This window comes from Caenorhabditis briggsae, assembly GCF_000004555.2.
Source record: "Caenorhabditis briggsae complete genome, chrII, whole genome shotgun sequence".
Lineage (NCBI taxonomy): Eukaryota > Metazoa > Nematoda > Chromadorea > Rhabditida > Rhabditidae > Caenorhabditis > Caenorhabditis briggsae.
Genome location: NC_013486.2, coordinates 3,730,208 through 3,743,081, shown reverse-complemented (window position 1 = coordinate 3,743,081; position 12,874 = coordinate 3,730,208). Strand labels below are relative to the sequence as shown.

Below are 12,874 nucleotides of genomic sequence, written 5' to 3'. Positions count from 1 at the left end.
CCGCGCGGGTGAACGAGTAAAAAACCCTGCGTCTCTACAGCGCCTCTCAGGTTTGGACACTCTACACGTTTTTTTAATCGTTCACCCGCGCGATTATTTTGAATAGACAATAATCCGGGAAACCTGAGAATTCAAAAATTGTTTTACATCTTCCAGGGAGACGATGAGACCAATCAAACGCTGCTCACCCGTCTCAACGCCTCGGGACGCATTCATATGGTGCCCGCGTCGCTTGGCGATCGTTTTGTGATTCGATTCTGTGTGTGCGCCGAGAATGCGACTGATAAGGACATCGAGGTCGCCTATGAGATAATTTCACAAGCTGCCCAACATGTTTTGCGTATGTTTCAACGAAAAACGATCTTTAATGAACAAGTATGTTCAGACGATAGCGTAAAAGCAGTGATCGCCGAGGAGGACGAGGAAGCCGTGGCTTTGGAGGAGATGGTAGCTGATCTCAATATTCAGGAGACACCGGACAAAGGGCTTGCTCGTCAGAATTCTGCAGATGCGGTCGGACAACGATTGGAACGACAGCTGTCGAAAGAGGAGATTCTGGCGCAGAAGCAGCACGAAAGTCTCGCCAAGAAGAGGTACCTTCCAGAACCTCTAGAACTGTCACGTGCATCCGACACACCGGATGGACCCTGCTCACCGGAGATTTTGGTTTCGTAATGTGATTTGTGTACAAACTTATTCTTTTTGGTTGTTTTCTTCTCCACTCACTCTAACCCCCCGCATGAAATCTCATCTATTTAACTTTTTATTGCCTGTGATATGCCTGGATTTTTTGTTGTTGAATGAATCGGTCGCACTGACTAAAAACCAACGCTTTTGTGTCTCTAGATCCTTCCTAGTCCGAATGGTTTCGGACCCGAAGTGCTACAATCCAAAGATTGTGCGTCATCTCAACATGGCAAATCATCGCAAAATGAGTCAGGATTTGTACCGGGATAGAACTCTAATGTATGAGGTTTTGAACAATTACTTCTGATTTTTTATATATTACAGGCAAACAATCTCGCACTCTCAACGCCCAAACCGTCTCTCCCAATCGCCGGGATCCGCTGGCTCCGCGTTCTTCGATGACGATGAAGACAGAGTCGTGGCTGATGTTCAGACCGGATTGCAGACTCCGATTTGAGAAAGAATAAAACAATCTTTAATAATTATAAAAAAAGCAAACATAGTGGATTTTGTAGTTGGGATATAATAATACTATAACTATTATAAACACTAATAAAGGATGCAATACATAAAAAATTTAAAAAGCGAATCTAGCTTGATTGGACATTCTACTAAACTCCTTCTCCATCTCCTTCTCTCCTTCCTCATCCATATCAACCATCGGTTTCACTGCTCCCTTCTTTCGCCGTGGACTAAATTCGAATTGAGCGTTGAAGTGCATAGTTCGGGAACCGAAGTCTCTGGGATCAAGGGACGTTATCATCGATCCTCCTAGAGATTCGTTACAAGTAAAATCGGGATTCGCGATGAAAAATGAGGATTGTATGGGAGCCATCTCTACTTCAGCTTCTTTTCTTATAGAACTTGGAGCAGTTATGACGTCATCACTTCTGAAGACGTCTGTACTGAGGGGCGAAGAGCGATGAAGCGGTGGTGGCATTCGGGTCTTCTTTCTGCTCATCCAATCCTCATCGATTACAACATCCACGTCGTAAAGCCGTGGGATGGCAAACAGCGACTGATCGATCTGCAGTGTAGAAGCATTTTGAGGGTGCTGAATCTTGGAGATGTCCCGGAGAATCGACGTTTTTTGAAGAGCATCTGAGACCGCTTCTGGAGATTTCTGACGCGGTGTACGCTCCCAAGAGCCTGTCATATCTTGAAGACGGGACTGTGGGCGGAATGATTCTTTGGCCGCCGGTTTTTCCTGAAAAAAGACAGTATTTGGAAAAAACAACTAGATTTTTGATCCTACCAAATTCTTCATACTCCTCTCCAAAAGCATCATCGCCACTTGCGAGTAGCTATTCTTGGCGTCGTCTCTCAATGGAAGACGTTGGATTGCCGATCCAACACGATCGAGTACAGCGGCACCGCGTCTGAAAAATCATATTTATGAAGAAGTTTCATCTTTTGAGTTTGGAACTCACTCATCACACATAAAAGGGACTCCTCGTTTCCAATCAATCTCGTCTTCTGGGTCCGAGTCTTTGATGTACTTGCCAGGCGTTGGGGTGCTCTTCTTGCTTCCACATGATGGTGGACGGTCTTCTGGAGTGTTGGGTCTTTTATTTGATGCTCTGGAAGCTTCGGACGCTTTTGAGACTCTAGAATTGCTTGATCGATTACCGACGTCGTCTTCATTGCTAGAAGAACCTCGTTCCTCTTCCACGTGGCGATGATGACGTCGGATTTTCCTAGATGGACGTTCTTCCTCATCTACTCCATATCGACTCCGTTTCATCTGTTTTTTTGGAGGCGGCTCAAAGACCTCCTCCTCATCAGAATCGTATCCACCGTCTTCTTCATCTTCTTCGAATTCGACTCTTCTATCGCCTCTGGAATATCTAGAACTCGGACGAGGATGATGACGTGACGACATGGAATAAGTTGCAGAATGATGATGTGAAGAAGAGGGACGTTGGTTTCTTGGGGCCCTCACGTCTTCATAATCATCGTAGATCGGCTCTCTAACTCGAAAGTAATCCGGTACACCCTGATCGTAGACCGCCTGTCTTATAGAATCCCTTAGTTGATAATTCGACGGCGCGTTCAGACTGAATTGCTCGCTACGTCGACTTTTTCGAACCATCCGACGAATGACGTCTTCTGTGTGGCGCACTCGCTCCTCATCGATTTCGGGTGGAGGTGCCGAGTATTTTGCATTCAGGAACATTCCTCTACGTGGAATCGGACGGCCTTTATCGTTGAGTAAAACGTCAGGCTCTCTGGCACCATATCGGGGAGGATGGGCCGGGTGAATCGGCGGTGGTGGAGGTTTCCAGTAGCCCGAAGAATAGCCTCAAAAACATTTTCAATTGAATATATAGAAAATTCCAAATGAAAGAAAAACATTTACATCGTGGTGGAGATCGATAGTGAGGTTGTAGACGACTTTCAAAGGGTCTGAAGCTGTTTCCTCTTCGAATCGGCATCAAATCGGATCCTCTGTCAGAAATTACTTGAGCTTCTTCTGGAGGTGGTTGCTGCTGATATCTGCTCATAATGCCTTGCATATTCGTGCGATTGGCTCCACCGGCAGAGAGCCTGGGTTTCCAGTTAATACCGCGGCGTTTCATTGGAAAACGAGTTGAAAGTGCTGAAAATGGTTCGAGAATTACTATCACGGTGTTTGCAGAGCTGCAAACACCAAAGTTTACGAGCAACTAGCTAGAAAATCTGGAAAAACAAGATTTTTCCACTGATTTCGAACTGTTTCAGCATGAAATGTGTTTTAACTTGATTCCTAATTCAAAAAATACTACCTGTTCTTTATGGGAATCTCTCAAAACCTTAAAAATTGCACTCCTAAAAAATATATTTCAAACTCCCGCTACTTGTGTTCACACACTATTAATGCACAGTGTAGATTTACGGGAATCGCCATACTCTACGCGCATTCTTTATCAACTTTATCTCTTTCCTGTTTTTATGCCGAACATTCCTAGATGAAAATTCCGGATTTAACCAATTATGAGCATTTAATCGGTGGATTTTGTGGTGGTGTCACCAGCACAGTTGTCTGCCACCCGTTTGACTTGCTGAAAGTTCGCTTTTCAGGTATTTTCTTGCATCAGATCTTCATTTAAATTTTGATAATTCGTTTTTTTCTAGCCAACGAAGGAAATCCACTGCGACCTCAATACTCCAGCTATGCAGATGCAGTCCGAAAAATCATACGAGTCGAAGGAGTGCGTGGGCTGTATCAAGGAATCACTCCGAGCGTCATTGGCGCCGCCGTCTCGTGGGGTCTCTATTTTCAGTGGTACAACACTTTGAGAGCAAAAATCAATGAGGAATTCTCGACGGGCAGTGAAATGGTGAACAATTTTATCAGTGGATCAGTAGTGGGCTCGGCGATCATGTGCATTACCAACCCGATTTGGCTCACGAAGACAAGGTTTTGAAAAATTCCGAATTAAAAAATTTCAAAACAAAAGATTCAGGTTATGCCTTCAATATGAAAATCATCAAACCAAAAAGTATTCTGGAATGATCGACTGCATGCGACAAACTGTTCAACAAGAAGGCTTCTTTGGGTTGTACCGTGGATTTGTTACCGGAGTGATTGGCACCTCCCACGGCGCTGTTCAAATCGCCTCGTATAGTTGGATGCTGGACAAAAGACGAGAGGCACTGGGTCTTCCTAAAGATTCGTTCATTGTAAGCCTTAAAAATTCCGATTTCTTCACTCAACTTCACATTTTTCCAGAGCCAAACCGACTACACTGTGGCATCTGCAATTTCTAAAACTCTCGCCACTACAGTAACCTTCCCATACCAAGTGCTCCGTACCCGAATGCAAGACCATAATACTGACTCGCGAGGAGTTTGGAGAACAACACTGCGAACGATCCATAACGAAGGCTTTAGCGGTCTTTGGAAAGGATGTGTCATCGCGAACGTCAGACAGCTTCCAGCAGCGATTGTCGTGTTTTTGACATATGAGAATGTAAAGCGGCTGGTTAGAATGACTGAGAAGCAGTAGAAAGTTACCTAGTAGATATGTTCAGATTTTTTCAAATAGGATATCATGTTTTAGTTGTTTTTTTGCCTTTGATTGTTACTGGATTCGGGTCTAAATCATCCTTTTTTGTATTTATATTTAAAAATAACAAACAATTTCTGTTAACAAATCTTCTACTCTAATAAAAAAGTTAATTCTGATTCTCCTGCTTGCTAGAAGCATAAGCATCGAGAAGAGACGGAAGGTGTCGGGTGGCTGTGTCCAACGAGATGGTGATTTGAGCCACTTGTTGCCCGAGAATCTGTACAGTATGCGCTCGAAGATCTTCAAGGGAGGAGAGTTTGGCCAGGTCACGAGCTTGAACCATATCCACTATTCTTCCATCAGCCATCATTACAAGGGGTTCGACCCAATTCAACTTGTCGGTTTCTTGAAGGATAGTCTTGATTGCAGAGATATCTTTGGCAAGGAGAATAGCGTTGGAGCCGACGAGAACGTTGTTGAGCGATGACATGGGAGTTTCTGGAAATAAGAATCATCTAGAATAATTTGGTAGAAAACCTCACTTTCAAAGACTTTCTTCAAAATCTTGTTTCCATAGCTTCGAAACTCGATATTCTTGGACCTCAGCTGGTTCTTTGCGAACCACAGCGTTCTACCGGGAACTGGCGAGAATTGGCACACTGCCAACACACGAAACTCCTCCTTTACCATCCAGCTGCGTACTAGATTCGCCAGAGCTAGTTCTACATCGGAATACTGGAAGATTAAATGGTTTACTTCGATTTTTGAGCAGGATACTCACTTCTTTAGATTTTTCAGTGTGCTGTCGCTTGACTAGGCCTGGTGGCATGCACATGGCGACTGTTGGTGGAAGCTCTGGTTGAAGTGCCGCCTCGAATAATCGTCGTCTGAAAAAAACATTATTTCTAAAATAGAAAAAAGGGTGAGAATCTCACTTGAAATGTCTGGGAGTTGGACGCGGATACTTTGACGATACCGCTCGCACCTGCACACTGCCAAGTGGTTTTAATGATAGGTTTAACATTCTGGAAAAAAATTAAGTTAGAAAATCTCAGAAAATTGGGTGAAATATGCGAGAATTCAGTGAAAGAAATCTGAAAAAGAAAAATAGGCAGCGAAAGTTGTCCGAGAGGAGTGCACGAAGTGATCTGCAGAGCGCACTTGCAGAGTTTTTTGCGCGGTTTTTCAAAACTTGATTCGTGGTTCTGTAACGAATTTCCAACATAAAGACAAAATGCGAAGCCTTTTACAAAATCTTATCAATATATCAATTTTAATTAGATTCTGTATTGCACACTATTGTTCTGATAACTGGGAGCTCTTATATAAAGAGAATGTGCCAGTTTGTTGGACGGTAAGAACTGAAAACTAGAAAATAGCAATTTAAAAAATTTTAGCTGTTGAAAACAGCGGATTTCAAAGCTGATCATAAGACGAATTCGAAAATCTGCGAATCACTTATTGGTGGAGAAGCCGCAGTGGTTCGCAATTCAGCTCAACGCGCCGTTCTTTCGGGTTAATAGAAGATTCTATTTAGAATTTCAATTTGTTAAATTTTGAAAATTCAGATTTAGTAAATCGTCTCCCTTATCCAACGCTGACTTGCTACAAATCTTCTCACACAGAAAATTTGAAATTTAAAAGCGTGGATTATGAAGAGGTCCCTGAATATTTGAGAATTCTGAATGAGAATGGGACGGTGAAATTGAGTCGGGGGATTCAGAAGAATGATCGGATAACGATTAGTTTTTCAATAAAAGGGTAAGTTGAAGGAATAAAAAATTTTTGAGCCACAAGGGGGATCGAACTTGTGACCAAACTCACTCGGTAGCGCGAGGAACGGGCGCTACCAACTGAGCTACGACCTCAAAAGCTTCTTGTATTTAGTCATAATCACCTACGAATTCAGAAAAAAGCCTGAAAACGGTCGGGGACTCGATTCAACACTTTATGGATTCATCAAAATCGGAAATTCCACAAATCACACCGTCACAATGGACTGCTTCATACCACACACGTCTCCGCAATGTAAAATCACAGGTCTGAAGGGCGAAAAAAAAGAAATTATCTTTGCAAGGAGCGAAATGAAGTCACAAGTGACAGTGGAATATTTCGGAACCGCCACTTTTGAGTGAGTCGAAAGCCAATAATTCGAGAGTGGGCGGAGCTTAGGCCCGGTTTTGAATGCACATTTAAAGGAACGTTTATTGCTGTAATTTTTAGGCCTATTTTTTCGATTTTCAAAAAAAAGTTCAAGACAAAAAACTTTTGCGCGGGTAGTGTGATGCATCATGATGTGGCTGGTCTGCAAACACACTGCACACTTCCTCCTCTACAGTAACCCTGTCGATATTCTGTGAATTTTACATTAAATATTTTGCACCTAATACTTGAAAAAAAGCATTGTTTTATGCGATTGTTGTGTGGTCAAAATTCATAGAAAATCGCAAGAATGGGCCAGAAATTAGGGATGCAGGACCTAAGCTCCGCCCATTCCCGAATTTTTGACCAGAATAAAATCGATTTTTAGCTTCCTTGACGAGAAGATCAAGGTTTTTGAACGCTACAACGATGAAAAATCTTCAATATCCTCCACAGGCAATCCGTATATCGGAAATGACCTAATTTCCGTAGAAAATATAGTCGTGAGCAATGTGGAGCACTCGAAACATTGCATTGGGATGACGGATTACGGTTTTGAGACTATAAAACTGGAACCGGAGGCAATGCCAAAACTCCATTTTAATTCTGAAAATATTGAAGCGCCGAGAAGGTCTCTGGGGTCAAACTACACATATTTAGTTTCTGATTCTTTTTGGGATTATTATAATGGTCTTGACCTAGTTTTTGATATTCGAATGTCTCAAGACAAGAACGGTACTGATTTTAAGTGAGTTCTCAGATCGGAGTTTTTAGATTTTAGAGATTTCTTCAGATGGGTTGCTATTGACTTCTGGAGTCACTATTTAAATGAATCGATTTTTCAACTCAATCTGAACGAAGATCTTCTCGCCTTGACCTATATTTATGAAAATGGAACAACAACAATGGAGCCATATCATCAGATTACTAGCAAAAAAGTTGTTTTGCATCGTCTTGTGGACTTTCGATTTACAATCTCATCTGATACGTCGAACTATGTAAAAATCGAGACTGTCATCAAAAACACCAACATCGCTGGTCAGAAATTCCAGGCAAACCATTCTATGCCTATTCGAAATTTCGACGAGATCCGGCTCCGTTCCGACGTTGGAATCTTCTACGACGTCAAGATGAAGTCATTACGAGATGTTGAAATTGCTACGTGCAACTTTAGGAATTTGGGATTGGACAGGTTCCAGAAATCGGTGCCACATAGGTCGAATTGCATCACAAAGCGAAATATTTTGTGCCAGAGGAACAGCGAAAATATTATCCAGGACGTCGATATTCCAGATGAGCCTGTAGAGAAGTTTGTGTGGAAGGAAGATGTTGACGCTCCAGTTACAACGAAGAAACCAGAAAAAGAAGAACTTGTAGAAGAGAAAGAGGAAGAAGATGAGGAGATCGAGATTGAAAATCTAGGCAAGTTAAAATTTTTTTCTTTTTCGAACTTTTTGGACGTTTCAGAAGGATTTCAATGGAGTATCATCGCGATGACTTCCCTCTGCCACGTCAGTCGCTGCGATTTTTGTTTTGAACTTGATTCGCTGGTTCTTATAAAAGTGTTTTTCATTGAAACATCAAAACTTAACAATAACAGTGAACACAACGAGGCAAAAGAGTAAAAGTGATGAGATAACAATAAAAGGGCTTTACATTTCCATAGATTCTCCGAGCATGTTTCCAATGGAATCAGACAACTTATCAGCTCTGTTTGACGTCTTCTTCGTCTTCTTTTTCTGCTTCTTGATGGCATTCTTGATCAGTTTGTTGAGCTGTACGTTTCCTTCAATTGCAAGACTCTCTGGGAGCACTGGTTTGTCGTCGTCTTTGGTTGGTCCCTTCACTTTTCGTCCACTCGTCACAGTCTGTTTCTTTTCCTCTGTCTCCATCCCCTCATCCTCTTCTTCTTCCTCATCTTCAGAATTTTGTGGAGCAATAATGTCGCTTTCCATTGGAAGTCCCTCGATGATCTGGTTCTGGTCATCAGCGATGGCATCGATATCGAACTCTTTGCTGAACTGAGTGACGACTTCCACCGGGACGCTTGTGTCGTCTTTGACAGATCCGGCCTCTGGTGGATGGGTGTAATATCTGAGCTTTCCGGTGTTCCAGTCATTTAGTACTCGTTTGGCAGCGGCATTCAGATCTGGACGAGCACCTCGACGAAGTTTTCCGATTCGGCGAGCGAGTTGGGCGAGGAATTGATCCACAGAGTTGAAGTCAGCAAGGTTGTAATGAAGCATGAGCTAAAAATAACGATTTTAAGATATTTCGAGGGTTTGACCTGATTCTTACTGTCTCTTTGCTGCAACGACGGAGAATAGCGTGAACTGGAGCAATGGGGTCCAACAGGTTATCAACACGGATAGCGTTTTTGAGTGCGACTTCAATTGGGTCTAACTCTTTCTGGCTGACAAGAATAACTCCTGGGGAATCGATGAGACGAATGTTTTTGTCCAATTCAACTTCTTGAAGTTCCCTGAAACAAAATAATGTAATAACGCTAGTCAAGTTGATAACATACTTTGTGATTCCTGGAAGATTTCCAACGTTGCACGCCTTTCTTCTCTTCAGACTGTTGATCACACTGCTCTTTCCGACATTTGGGAATCCCACAACACCGACACGGATGCTGGTTTTGATGTCTTTATTTCTGCAGTAGTTGGCAAGAATCTTCATAACGATATCAGCTCCAACACATTTCGATGTCTCAGTGTTGTTGAGGATGGCGCTGTTGAAACGGCCAATGTTGGACTTTTGTTCTTGAGTAGAAGCCTTGAAAGCGATGGTCGGGAACTGTCCGCGGAGGTATTCCAACCACTTCTGCACATTCTCACGTGGTACCAAGTCGATTTTATTGAGAAGCAGCACCAGTCTCTTTCCACCCTTCAACACTTGCTCCTCCACCGATTTACTACGACTTCCGAGTGGATCTCTGGCATCGAGAACTTGAATAATAACATCAGCGATTTCAATGGTCTTGCGAACTTCAGAAGCGTAGGCCTTGATGGTTTTGTCGTCAAGAGTGTTGAATTTTTCTTGTTCCGCGGCGTTAGCTGCCTTCTTATCAAATTCAGCTCCTTGTTTGGCTGCCTTGGAAACCATGCTTTCAAAGTTGGCTGGAAGGTTCATCTTTCTTTTCTCAACGCGATGGAGCTTAGCAGCTTCCTTTGCGGCTTCCTGACGAGCTTTGATCTTCTCTCGTTCTTGCTCTGCCTGGACTAGAATCTCTTCCTTGAATGGGCAAGAGTTTGGTACGCTGATTGTCTTCTCCTTCTTGTTATGGGTGCCTATAAAAATTAACACAATGATAATTTGAATATTAAAACCTAAATAACAAAGCTCACCATTTTTCTTGGCCTCCTTTTTCACTTTTCTGTTGTGATCGCGGACTTTCTTCTCGATTTTGTAGCGCTTAGCGCAACTGACACGCTTGCTAGCTTTTTCTTTAAAAAATTAATAATTTTTCAACCTGAATCTGTCATTATAACTCACTGAGACAGTATTTCGCCATTTTTCTCCGGCGTTTGTACCCTGAAAACACAAAAAATCGATAATTGGGACTTTCTATGGGTAAATTAGGTGGTAAATAAGTTTTTCAAATCAAAAAAATGCGAGAAATAGTTAAAAATTATTATTTCAACCTGAAAACTTCAATTTCATTGTGAAAATCTGATAAAAAGGCCTGAAAAAAGAAAAATTGCGACGAAAACTTAAAGGGAGGAGTCTCGCGGCAGGCGGCGGGTCTCGCCACGAAGAGGGTATTTTCAAAGATCTTTCTGGCTCTCACTTGAAATTTACTGCTGAACTTTTGCAAAGCAAATGTTTCAGCTTTTCAGAAGCAGAAAAATTTAATTTTCACTAAATTTGAACCTAGAAGCTCTATTTTATCGATTTTTCACCCTGTGAATCCCTCAATTAACTGTCTTCGTTGATTTCTAGAAAGTTGAAGTTTCCAGAACTTTCAACTTGAAAAGTGAGAAAATCGCTTTTGAAAGGTTCCAAGTTAGCTAATTTTTTGCAGAACTATCTTTTAACATGTTTTGTTCGTTATTTGGTATCGCGATTTACACTGTTCTCCACTTTAGCTTCGTTTAAACCGGAAAATTAACTTTCAGATGGCACCAGCAGTTCCAGCAGCAGCTGCCACCGCCAGGCAATCGGCTTCTGGCCGCGAACGTAACTTCAAGGATAAGGATAAGCCAGAAAGTGTTCGCAACAGGTATTTTGAAATTTCATCGCAGTTTGTAAATATTTCGAATTCGTCAGCAACATTGTCGCTGCCAAAGCTGTCGCTGATGCTGTTCGTACCTCTTTGGGACCACGTGGAATGGATAAAATGATTCAGTCTGGAAACGGAGACGTCACCATCACCAACGACGGAGCCACCATTTTGAATCAAATGAGCGTCATTCATCCAACCGCCAAAATGCTCGTCGAGCTCTCCAAGGCGCAAGATATTGAAGCCGGAGATGGAACTACAACCGTTGTTGTTATGGCTGGAGCTCTTCTCGACGCCGCTCAGAACCTTCTTTCCAAGGGAATCCACCCAACCACAATTTCCGAATCCTTCCAAAGCGCTGCTGCCGAGGCTGAAAAGATTCTCGAAGAGATGAGCTCTCCAGTTGATTTGAAGAATGATGCTCTTCTCAACAAGATGGCCACCACTTCCCTCAACTCAAAAGTTGTCTCACAGCACTCTTGGCTCCTGGCACCAATGGCAGTGAACGCTGTCAAGAAAATCATCAACTCGGAGAACGATTCGAATGTCAACTTGAAAATGATCAAGATTATCAAGAAGATGGGAGATACCGTCGAAGAATCCGAACTCATCGAGGGAGCCCTTATTGATCAGAAGACCATGGGACGTGGAGCTCCAACCAGAATTGAGAAGGCCAAGATTGGGCTTATTCAGTTCCAAATTAGTCCTCCAAAGACTGATGTGAGTTTTGTGAATAAGATTTTTCAATTTCGTGACTATTTCCAGATGGAAAACCAAGTCATCATCACCGATTATGCCCAGATGGATCGTGCATTGAAGGAGGAACGTCAATACCTTTTGGAAATCTGCAAGCAAATTAAGGCTGCTGGCTGCAACGTCCTCCTGATCCAGAAGAGCATCCTCCGTGACGCCGTCAACGAGCTTGCCCTCCACTTCTTGGCCAAGATGAAGATCATGTGCATTAAGGATATCGAGCGTGAGGATATCGAATTCTACTCTAGAATTCTCGGATGTCGTCCAGTCGCTTCTCTTGACCATTTCAATGCCGAATGCTTGGGATACGCTGATCTCGTCGAGGAGGTTCCAACCGGAGGAGACGGAAAGGTTATTAAGGTCACCGGAGTCCAGAATCCAGGTCATGCCGTGTCAATCCTTCTCCGTGGATCCAACAAGCTGGTGCTCGAAGAGGCCGATAGATCTCTCCATGATGCCCTCTGCGTAATCAGATGTTTGGTAAAGAGAAAGGCTCTTCTGCCAGGAGGAGGAGCTCCAGAAATGGAGATCGCTGTGAAACTCCGCAACCTCGCCCAAACTCAACACGGAGCCACACAATACTGCTGGAGAGCTTTCGCCGACGCTCTTGAACTTGTAAGAATTTCAACATTATTGAAGGGGATGTTTCTTAACCCTTGATGCTTTTAGGTCCCATACACCCTTGCCGAGAACGCTGGACTCTCTCCAATCCATACTGTCACCGAGCTGAGAAACAACCACGCCAACGGAAACAGCTCTTACGGAGTCAATGTTCGAAAGGGATATGTCACTGATATGATTGAGGAAGATGTTATGCAGCCACTTCTTGTCACCGCATCCGCTATCAAACAAGCTTCTGAATGCGTTCGGTCGATTCTTAAGATTGATGATATCGTGAGTTTTTTAAATCGTTGATAGCTCCTAAATTACTTAATTGCAGGTTATGGCCGTTCGCTAATCATCCTTATAACCATTCGATCATCATCCGCCTCCCATAATATACCCTCCGCTTCTCTTTTTTTTTCAAAATTTCTTTCTCTGACAAATATTGTTACTTTATGAGTTTGCTTCATCCC

General features: G+C 42.8%; 7 protein-coding genes across 7 annotated transcripts in view; 4 read left to right on the top strand and 3 right to left on the bottom strand.

Moving 5' to 3' along the window:
* The window catches only part of Cbr-tdc-1, a gene marked incomplete at both ends in the record, with an annotated part of 3,401 nt that extends 2,257 nt beyond the window's left edge, over positions 1-1,144 (top strand). Inside the window, 4 exons of the mRNA XM_002630203.1 lie at positions 157-340; positions 386-593; positions 847-966; positions 1,012-1,144. Coding sequence (XP_002630249.1) covers positions 157-340; positions 386-593; positions 847-966; positions 1,012-1,144 — 645 coding nt within the window. The remainder of the gene's footprint in view (positions 1-156; positions 341-385; positions 594-846; positions 967-1,011) is intronic.
* A 120-nt stretch (positions 1,145-1,264) lies between these two features.
* Positions 1,265-3,266, bottom strand: Cbr-gei-14 (the record flags this gene model as incomplete). The annotated part of the gene is made up of 4 exons (XM_002630204.1): positions 1,265-1,894; positions 1,943-2,066; positions 2,118-2,988; positions 3,047-3,266. 4 exons carry the CDS (start codon positions 3,264-3,266, stop codon positions 1,265-1,267), a joined length of 1,845 nt encoding a protein of 614 aa, XP_002630250.1.
* A 369-nt stretch (positions 3,267-3,635) lies between these two features.
* On the top strand, positions 3,636-4,675 carry CBG00670 (the record flags this gene model as incomplete). The annotated part of the gene is made up of 4 exons (XM_002630205.1): positions 3,636-3,747; positions 3,802-4,087; positions 4,134-4,350; positions 4,400-4,675. 4 exons carry the CDS (start codon positions 3,636-3,638, stop codon positions 4,673-4,675), a joined length of 891 nt encoding a protein of 296 aa, XP_002630251.1.
* A 169-nt stretch (positions 4,676-4,844) lies between these two features.
* On the bottom strand, positions 4,845-5,702 carry Cbr-mrpl-10 (the record flags this gene model as incomplete). The annotated part of the gene is made up of 4 exons (XM_002630206.1): positions 4,845-5,176; positions 5,221-5,413; positions 5,460-5,565; positions 5,614-5,702. The coding sequence occupies 4 exons, from the start codon at positions 5,700-5,702 to the stop codon at positions 4,845-4,847; spliced, it is 720 nt and encodes a 239-aa protein (XP_002630252.1).
* A 210-nt stretch (positions 5,703-5,912) lies between these two features.
* Cbr-clec-142 lies at positions 5,913-8,357 on the top strand (the record flags this gene model as incomplete). Its single annotated transcript, XM_002630207.2, has 7 exons — positions 5,913-6,032; positions 6,076-6,193; positions 6,247-6,439; positions 6,588-6,809; positions 7,209-7,568; positions 7,614-8,246; positions 8,288-8,357. The coding sequence occupies 7 exons, from the start codon at positions 5,913-5,915 to the stop codon at positions 8,355-8,357; spliced, it is 1,716 nt and encodes a 571-aa protein (XP_002630253.2).
* A 115-nt stretch (positions 8,358-8,472) lies between these two features.
* On the bottom strand, positions 8,473-10,337 carry Cbr-nst-1 (the record flags this gene model as incomplete). The annotated part of the gene is made up of 4 exons (XM_045241919.1): positions 8,473-9,069; positions 9,119-10,113; positions 10,171-10,263; positions 10,319-10,337. 4 exons carry the CDS (start codon positions 10,335-10,337, stop codon positions 8,473-8,475), a joined length of 1,704 nt encoding a protein of 567 aa, XP_045091603.1.
* Positions 10,338-10,941: 604 nt separating this feature from the next.
* Positions 10,942-12,756, top strand: Cbr-cct-4 (the record flags this gene model as incomplete). The annotated part of the gene is made up of 4 exons (XM_045241918.1): positions 10,942-11,045; positions 11,093-12,413; positions 12,468-12,692; positions 12,739-12,756. 4 exons carry the CDS (start codon positions 10,942-10,944, stop codon positions 12,754-12,756), a joined length of 1,668 nt encoding a protein of 555 aa, XP_045091602.1.
* Positions 12,757-12,874: the final 118 nt, after the last annotated feature.